Below are 9,011 nucleotides of genomic sequence, written 5' to 3'. Positions count from 1 at the left end.
CCACAGACTCACACTGTAAAGAGAGAAGTCAGTAACTTGTCTTTCCTCACAGAGTGTCTGTGAACACGCAGAGTTGTTTCGAGTCACCATTTAGGTCTACAAACTGATAGTGATCTGTTCAATTGTGCCCCTTTTCCCCCGAGGCAGTTCGAGTGCAGGTCCGGAGCCTAATTTAGAACCAGTTCTTTCTTTTTCGACAAACAAAGCACCGGCTCTGAACCAGGAAAAGTGGTTCTTAAGTAGCACCAAAACGTCGCTGGTCTAGACTTAAGAACAAGACAAAGGCTGCACTAAGATAAGCAACACCAGCACAGACACAGTGCTGATCAGAGGGCAGTAACAGGTCATTTACCACTTTAACCAACAATAAATCATGAAGTCATAACTGCTACACATAGATGGTGTGTGCTTTTCCTATGTAGGATTATTTTTGTTATCTTTAATAAGGGTGGAGAAATACACTGATGTAGTCACAATACGAGTTTTTCTGTAGCTATGAAGGCTTTCCTTCCATGCTAATCCTAATGCAGATGATTTAGTTTGACGCCATTAAAGTTTGTATTTTGTCATCGTACCAGAGTGCAAGTTTTTTTGACTAGCTAATTTTATTGAATCAGTTCCCTTTTAATTGGAGCTACAATATCTTGGGTGTAGTGAAGTCCTGCGGGTCAGACGGCGATCCGATCATGGATGATATTCTGGGAGACTGTTGTTAAATCTCTCTGCAGTAACAGCTGTGAACGTAGGTTAACACGGTGAGATGTACTGAGTCATGAGATAATGATCATTCTATATTTAATCTGAGTGTTAGAAGAGCTCAAAGGCGTGACGTCCATTATGAGTGGGTCCTAAGTTCTGCTTCACCAATAAAGAATCTCAGATGGAAACGACTGCCGTTCTCAGAGGATCTTCTAACTCCTCAAAATGAATATTAAAGTTCAGCCATTACTGCATTGTCTAAAGAAACAACTAGGTTTCAGAACATGGTCCCGGAGGTCTGTAAATAACAAGAAGAGGAACTAAAGTAGGAAGAACTTCAAGTGAGTTGAATTTCTGTCTAGATTTTCGCCTGGCTCCAAATTTATCATGATGAATAACTGCGACACCTGCTGATGTATATAACTGTAACCAGGAGGACAAGCTTCATTTAACGTGACACTGGTTCGGTTTAATCCACGTCTCTGTTAATCACCGAACACTAAACTTTATTTAACAGTCGATCGTGAGGACGAGCTGCAGAAATGTTCAGTGGAACGTGTTTATTAATGACTCTTCTCTCCTCTCACTTCCAGGTGAAGAGCATGGCTCATCATCTCTTCATTACGTCCAAGCTGGAGCTTCCGAGACGTCAGCGTTTTCCCGACCGGTTTGTGGACGATATCGCTGCCTTGGTGTGTGCCATCAGTGCAGATATAGCCAGCAGACACCACAAGGTAAAGTTTACAGATGAACTTTTACAAGCAAGATCTCATTTCCCAGACTAGCACAGCTTCTTTGTAACTGTGTGTGTGTGTGTGTGTGTGTGTGTGTGTGTGTGTGTGTGTGTGTGTGTGTGTGTGTGTGTGTGTGTGTGTGCGCGCGCGCGCATGTGTGTGTTTCAGGATGTCGAGCTGGTGGAAAGATTAAACAGCAGCCTGGCGTTCTTCCTCAATGACCTGCTGTCTCTCCTGGATCGGGGATTTGTGTTTAATCTCATCCGCACTTACTACAAGCAGGTGCGAGCATACTAAACATTCCCACTGCATTCTTCTTATGAGTGTATCTGAACAAGTGTGTGTGTGTGTGTGTGTGTGTGTGTGTGTGTGTGTGTGTGTGTGTGTGTGTGTGTGTGTGTGTGTGTCTTAGATTTCCAATAAACTGCACACGACTCAGAACCCAAGCTCTCTGATGGCTCTGAGGCTGAACTTCTTACGTATAGTATGTAGTCATGAGCACTACGTCACTCTCAACCTGCCATGCGCCACCCTCAGCCCTCCATCCTCTCCGTCACCTTCAACCTCCTCCACCACCTCACAGGTACACATTTACATTTACAGCATTTAGCAGACACCCTTATTCAGAGCGACTTACATTTTATCTCATTTTTATACAACTGAGAAATTGAGGCTTAAGGGCCTTGTTCAGGGGACGTAGGAATCGAACACACCACCTTCCCATTTGCCCAACACCTTAACCACTAGGCTACCACATCCCTACAGACACACACACTGACACAAGTCAGCAAATTTATTTTCTGTGTGTGTCACAAACACGGAGCCACAGTTCTGTCAGCAGTGACACGTGACTCGACTGAATTACAGTGATGTCATTCCTCAAAAATAAACATTGTTCTCTCTCTCTCTCTCTCTCTCTCTCTCTCTCCCTTTTCTCTGTCCCTTCCTTTTCTCTCTCTTTCTTCCCTTCCTCCCTCCCTCTCTCTGTCTCCCTCAACCCCCCTTCTCTCTCTCTCTCTCTCTCTCTCTCTCTCTCTCTCTCTCTCTCTCTCTCTCTCCACCTCACTGTTTTCAGAGTTCAGCGTTCTCATGTGCCGTGCAGGACCAGGGTGTAGTCAGTATGTTTGAGCTCTCCGTGCCTTTTCGCCAGCAGCATTTCCTGTCTGGTTTAGTACTGTCTGAGCTCGCTCTCATCCTGGAGCCTGATGGAGAAGGGTAACACACACACACACACACACATATATACACACACACACACACACACACACACACACACACACACACACATCTGACTAACCTAATTCACTGTCACTCCAGCAGCATGTTCTTCCTACACAAGAAGGCGATCAGCGCGGTGCACGCTCTCCTGTGCAGTCATGATTCAGACCCTCGCCACACCGACCCCCAGGTCCGAGCTCATATCGCTCAGCTCTACCTGCCACTCATTCCTGTTGTCATGGAAGCGCTGTCCCAGCTCCATGATTTCACTGGTGAGATAAAGCCAAAGTGCTGATTTTCTCTTTGAACTTTCACAGTTGAGGTCAGAAGTTTTGACACCTTGCAGAGTCTGCAACATTTTAATAATCATAAAGAGGGATTATTTATTATTATTATTATTATTTCTGCATTATTTTGAATAAAAACTGCTCTGAATGCCGATGAGATCCTTCCACACTGAGCACAGTCACCGTCACATTCACTGCGTCTCGAGAAGGCAGCACGATACGTTAAGAGCCGGCATGTGAACGTGTGATGTGAAAGTTTGCACCTTCTGTAAAACGTGAAAGGTGACAAAGATGCAGAAGATGCTGGAAAAGCAGAGACTGCAGGAGCTGGAGGAGGATTTTCTGTGAACAAGCGCTCAGGACAAACCAGGGACTCGTAAATAACTGTCACTAAACATAAAAACTGTTGGCTAATGAGGTAAAAGCCCCGAGTGTACGTTCACTTTGTCCTGCTTTATGTGTGTAAATTCAGTTATTATCATGTTTTTTACTTTATATAATCATCTGATTGATGTGAGGCTCTGAAATAAATGATTCACATGATAGAAACAAAATGCAATTGTAACGATCCCTGAATTTATTATTTTTAAGACGATATTAATTCAGATTCTGTAAGGTGTGTACATCAGCGTATGACCTCAGCAGTGTGTTCTCACTGTTTCTTGTTTCAGGAGCTTTCTATTCTTTCTATTTAAAGTCATTTTTTCTCCCTTAGACCCCTCACCTCAGCGTATGCGCCACACTTCTGTAGTTTTTGATGAAGGTGATCCGGAGAACAGCACCATCAGTTCGTCTGTCGCTATGGCGATCGCCGGCTCACCGCTTCCGTATTCCAAAGTCAGTCCCTACACACTGACTTCACTGGTGAGCAACATTAACCTGTTCTTTTGAAAATATTTCTCCCCTTCTGCAGTACTACTCTGTGCCACTAGGTGGCTTGCCTTTGCGTCTTTGTTCTTAAATATGAGACATTGAGCACAACGTTCACTTCATGAGAATATTGTAGGGAAATGAAGCCGTGTCATCTTTTAGCTTTGAGGAATGTTAAGAGCATCCTTTGTGACTGCTGAAACAGTCACTGTGCAGTCAGTCTATAGCAGTTACGTGTGTGTGTGTGTGTGTGTGTGTGTGTGTGTGTGTTTAGTTGGGCCGTCAGTGCACTACTCTGTCCATCGAGTGCAGCAGGACTCTGCTGGTGTGTGTTCTGTGGGTGCTGAAGAATGCTGACGCGGCCTTGCTGGAACGCTGGCTCTCAGAGCTGTCTGTACTGCACATCAACCGACTGCTCGACCTTCTTCACCTCGCCATCTCCTGCTTTGAGTACAAGGTACTTCACCGGGGACCTGGGAGTCACTTATCCCTGACGTCTTAAAGCAAACGTCGAGTAAAGGTTCACAATATACAGGAATATAACACAAAGTGTAGGAAGCAGCTGCCATTAACCAATTTTCTTTTTTTGTGCTCTGTGTGTGTGTGTGTGTGTGTGTGTGTGTGTGTGTGTGTGTGTGTGTGTGTGTGTGTGTGTGTGTGTGTGCGCTGGTTGTGTGTGCTGGTTGTGCTGTGTGTGTGTGCTGGTTGTGCTGTGTGTGTGTGCGCTGTTTGTGCTGTGTGTGTGTGTGTGTGTGTGTGTGTGTGCTGGTTGTGCTGTGTGTGTGTGTGTGTGTGTGTGTGTGTGCTGGTTGTGCTGTGTGTGTGTGTGTGTGCGCTGTTTGTGCTGTGTGTGTGTGTGTGCTGTTTGTGCTGTGTGTGTGCTGTTTGTGCTGTGCTGTGTGTGTGCTGTTTGTGCTGTGCTGTGTGTGTGTTTGTGCTGTTTGTGTGTTTGTGCTGTTTGTGTGTTTGTGCTGTGTGTGTGTTTGTGCTGTGTGTGTGTGCTGTTTGTGCTGTGTGTGTGTGCTGTTTGTGCTGTGTGTGTGCTGTTTGTGCTGTGTGTGTGTGCTGTTTGTGCTGTGTGTGTGTGCTGTTTGTGCTGTGTTTGTGCTGTGTGTGTTTGTGCTGTGTGTGTTTGTGCTGTGTGTGTTTGTGCTGTGTGTGTTTGTGCTGTGTGTGTTTGTGCTGTGTGTGTTTGTGTGTTTGTGTGTTTGTGCTGTGTGTGTGTGTGTGTGTGTTTGTGCTGTGTGTGTGTGTGTGTTTGTGCTGTGTGTGTGTGTTTGTGCTGTGTGTGTGTGTGTGTTTGTGCTGTGTGTGTGTGTGTGTTTGTGCTGTGTGTGTGTTTGTGCTGTGTGTGTTTGTGCTGTGTGTGTGTGTTTGTGCTGTGCTGTGTGTGTTTGTGCTGTGTGTGTGTTTGTGCTGTGTGTTTTGTGTGTGTGTGTGTGTGTTTTGTGTGTGTGTGTGTGTGTGTGTTTGTGCTGTGTGTGTGTGTTTGTGCTGTGTGTGTGTGTGTGTGTGTGTGTGCTCGCGCTCGCTCAGGGTAAGAAGGCTCTGGAGCGGATCAACAGTCTGACATTTAAGAAGTCCCAGGATATGAAAGCTCGTCTGGAGGAAGCCATCCTCGGCACGATCGGTGCTCGTCAGGAGATGGTCCGCCGCTGTCGGGGTAAATGTCTTTTGTGGGAACAGGATTAGAGGTTAAAAACTTTATTACACTACTGTAACAAGTTATCTAGTGGCATCCTTGTGTATGTGTGTGTGTGATTTGGTATCTCAGCTACTTTAGGTTAGCTTAGTCTGCTAGCTCTTGAGGAGAAAGGAGAGAACGTAGGGAAGAGTTGACGTGATCCCATGGCTTAACTGGCTAAGACACCTATTTGTAGACAAGCTAGCCTTACACAGGCAAATGTTCTTGCTAGATTAGGGAAATGCTGGGGTTCGAACCCTGATCCTCAACCCAGACCCTTAACCGCTTCAGCCACAGTGATGTACAGGGACAAAAGCTTGAACGAGATCTTGTCTTAACTGTGTTGTCTGCAGAAAGGAGCCCTTATGGTGGCCAGGAGAATGTACGCTGGAGGAAGAACGTCACTCACTGGAGACAGAATGCAGACCGAGTTGACAAGTGAGTCTTTTTTTTTTTCTTTGCAGAGATCCAGGTTGAAATTGTGTATGTAAGTCCTCAGATGAGTTCATAGTGTATTCATGTGTGTGTAGAACAAAAGCAGAGATGGAGCAAGAGTCAGTGGTGGATGGAAACTTGGCAACTGAAGCTTCCTTAATTGTCTTGGACACTCTGGAGATCATCGTCAAAGTAAAGCTGTTCCTCATTCTGTTGCTGTTTGCTGCTCCTGAGCAACCGTTTATAATTATAAGTGTTAGAAACTTGGAAGTGAAGCTCTGATCCAAAAATGCATTTGTGTGTGTGTGTGTGTGTTTGTGTGTCTGTGTGTCTCAGACGGTGGAGCTGTCTGAGCAGAAGGAGAGTGTGCTGGGTGGAGTGCTGAGAGTACTTCTCCACAGTATGGCTGGCAACCAGAGCGCCCTTTTTCTACAACACTGCTTTACTACACAGAGAGCCCTGGTCTTCAAGGTGTGTGTGTGTGTGTGTGTGTGTGTGTGTGTGTGTGTGTGTGTGTGTGTGTGTGTGTGTGTGTGTGTGTGTGTGTGTGTGTGTGTTTGGGTGTGGGGGGGGGGGTTTGTGTGTGTGTTTGTGTGTGTGTTTGTGTGTGGGGGGGAGTTTGTGTGTGGGTGTTTGTGTGTGTGTTTGTGTGGGGGTGGGTGTGGGTGTTTGTGTGTGTGTGTTTGTGTGTGGGGGGGGGTTTGTGTGTGGGTGTTTGTGTGTGTGTTTGTGTGTGTTTGTGTGGGGGTGGGTGTGGGTGTTTGTGTGTGTGTGTTTGTGTGTGTGTGTGTGTGTGTGTGTGTGGTACTTAGGGTAAAAAAGATGGTACTTGAAGTCTACATATAATTTACACTCACTGGCCACTTTATTAGGTCACTTCTGACCCTTTCTTTGGCTCAGAGCCGAACTTGAGATTCATCAGACCAGGTGATATTTGCCAGTAACTCTTCCTGTTAGCTGACCTGATGGTGTGTAGTAGAACCTGATGTAGCCTGATGTAGCTCATCTGTTTCAGTGTTAGTGTTGTACATTAACATGAGGAGATGGTTTCCTCTTGACCACTTTGGTACACAGTTCTTTTCCTTTAGCCGTCCCGTCAGTTCAGCCCAGTCTGGCCAGAGTTCATGAGCTCTGACTGTTCATGACTGCTGTATGTTCCACACGGTTCCTGTAACAAGCACTTTGGTTTGTTAACAAAAATGGCCAACAATGCAGTTTTAAAACCTGTGAAAAATCGTCCATTGCTGTGTTGTTCTTTATGTGTAAGTTGTAGAGCAGATCGAGCAGAGTGTGTATTTACATACCAGTGGGGTTAATGGTGTAAAAATACTGACAGTCATCTGTTTCTAATCTGTAATGTTCTGAGATATTAAAATGAGAGACGATATACTCTTATTTACTCCTGCAGTATTACCATGTCCTTAATGGTGTGTGTGTGTGTGTGTGTGTGTGTGTGTGTGTGTGTGTGTGTGTGTGTATCTGTGTGTGTGTGTATCTGTGTGTGTGTGTGTGTGTATCTGTGTATGTGTTTGTGTGTGTGTATATCTGTGTATCTGTGTGTGTGTGTGTATCTGTGTGTGTGTGTGTGTATCTGTGTGTGAGTTTGTGTGTGTATATCTGTGTGTGTGTATATCTGTGTGTGTGTGTGTATCTGTGTGTGTGTGTTTGTGTGTGTTTGTGTGTATATGTGTGTGTTTGTGTGTGTGTATCTGTGTGTGTGTGTGTATATCTGTGTGTGTGTGTGTGTGTGTGTATATATCTGTGTATCTGTGTGTCTGTGTATGTGTGTGTGTATATCTGTGTATGTGTGTGTGTGTGTGTGTGTGTGTGTGTGTGTGTGTGTGTGTGTGTGTGTGTGTGTGTGTGTGTGTATATCTGTGTGTACAGTTCCCAGAGATGCTGTTTGAGGAGGACACGGAGCTGTGTGCTGATCTTTGTCTGCGTTTACTGCGTCACTGCAGCAGCAGCATCAGCTCTGTCCGCAGTCACGCCAGTGCTTCACTCTACCTGCTCATGAGACAGAACTTTGAGATCGGCAATGTGAGACCCGAGCACTCAGACCTAGGACTCAAACACACTTGTAAGGAGTGAGAACAGACAGTCGGTAGTTCATGTGGTTTCTTCCCACAGAACTTTGCACGCGTGAAGATGCAGGTCACCATGTCTCTATCATCACTGGTGGGCACCTCCCAAAACTTCAACGAAGAACATCTCCGCCGCTCCCTCAAGACCATTCTCACCTATGCAGAAGAAGATCTGGAGCTTCGAGACTCACCCTTCCCAGAGCAGGTTCTACTCCCACACCCTAACACACAGTCCTCTGTCCTCACCTGTCACTATGTCTTCTTTCCTCTCGGGTTCTTAGCTTTTTAGTTTTCCCGGCAGGTCCAGGACCTTGTGTTCAACCTGCACATGATTCTCACTGACACGGTGAAGATGAAGGAGCATCAGCAGGACCCTGAGATGCTTCTGGACCTCATGTACAGGTGAGCTGTCTCATCCTACAGCTGTACATCTGTATAAAGCTTGCCATGTGTGTACATCCACTTTTTTGTTTTTGTGGATAAGGATCGCCAAGGGCTACCAGAACTCTCCAGACCTGCGTCTCACCTGGCTACAGAACATGGCTGGAAAGCACTCGGAGAGAGGAAACCATGCTGAAGCTGCACACTGCCTGGTCCACAGTGCCGCCCTCGTAGCCGAGTACCTCAACATGCTGGAGGACTGTCGCTACCTCCCCATCGGCTGCGTCTCTTTCCAGGTAGGGCAGTTTTGTTTGCTTAAATATGTACGATCTTGGGAAAAATCAAAGTTAAAGTATTTCTAAGGACCTAAATACCAGACATGTTGTCCTCACTAGTCACTGTAAACAAACACATCACTTCAGGTGACACAACGGAATTCAATATTTTGTCATTTTTCTCCATAAAGTAAACCAGGAAGGAAAAATAAGCCTCCACGATTATTACTTATCAGCCAGGTGTTACTAATAAAATACACAGGATTCGTTCATCATTAAGAAGTGTGACTGAGTCTATAAACGCAGTCATGATGTAAGGACATCAGCCCTGACCTCAGAGAAGC

At 45.7% G+C, this 9,011-nt stretch overlaps 1 protein-coding gene across 11 annotated transcripts in view; it reads left to right on the top strand.

Annotated features, from left to right (window-relative positions):
* Nucleotides 1-9,011, top strand: part of LOC113655756 (dedicator of cytokinesis protein 7-like) — a 46,343-nt gene that overhangs the window by 31,209 nt on the left and 6,123 nt on the right. For 6 of the 11 annotated variants that reach the window (XM_047808298.1, XM_047808294.1, XM_047808301.1 and 3 more), the window contains 15 exons: nucleotides 1,293-1,433; nucleotides 1,602-1,715; nucleotides 1,846-2,016; nucleotides 2,509-2,648; nucleotides 2,751-2,923; nucleotides 3,654-3,802; nucleotides 4,083-4,265; nucleotides 5,345-5,471; nucleotides 5,846-5,930; nucleotides 6,023-6,119; nucleotides 6,264-6,398; nucleotides 7,815-7,967; nucleotides 8,058-8,216; nucleotides 8,313-8,413; nucleotides 8,496-8,688. In XM_047808298.1, the coding sequence (XP_047664254.1) occupies nucleotides 1,293-1,433; nucleotides 1,602-1,715; nucleotides 1,846-2,016; nucleotides 2,509-2,648; nucleotides 2,751-2,923; nucleotides 3,654-3,802; nucleotides 4,083-4,265; nucleotides 5,345-5,471; nucleotides 5,846-5,930; nucleotides 6,023-6,119; nucleotides 6,264-6,398; nucleotides 7,815-7,967; nucleotides 8,058-8,216; nucleotides 8,313-8,413; nucleotides 8,496-8,688 (2,121 nt within the window). The remainder of the gene's footprint in view (nucleotides 1-1,292; nucleotides 1,434-1,601; nucleotides 1,716-1,845; nucleotides 2,017-2,508; nucleotides 2,649-2,750; nucleotides 2,924-3,653; nucleotides 3,803-4,082; nucleotides 4,266-5,344; nucleotides 5,472-5,845; nucleotides 5,931-6,022; nucleotides 6,120-6,263; nucleotides 6,399-7,814; nucleotides 7,968-8,057; nucleotides 8,217-8,312; nucleotides 8,414-8,495; nucleotides 8,689-9,011) is intronic. The other 5 variants (XM_047808300.1, XM_047808302.1, XM_047808299.1 and 2 more) reach the window with 1 other exon arrangement.

The sequence above is a fragment of the Tachysurus fulvidraco genome, chromosome 24 (genome assembly GCF_022655615.1).
Source record: "Tachysurus fulvidraco isolate hzauxx_2018 chromosome 24, HZAU_PFXX_2.0, whole genome shotgun sequence".
NCBI lineage: Eukaryota > Metazoa > Chordata > Actinopteri > Siluriformes > Bagridae > Tachysurus > Tachysurus fulvidraco.
The sequence above is the reverse complement of the archived record's forward strand: the minus strand, read 5'-3'. Positions and strand labels throughout refer to the sequence as shown.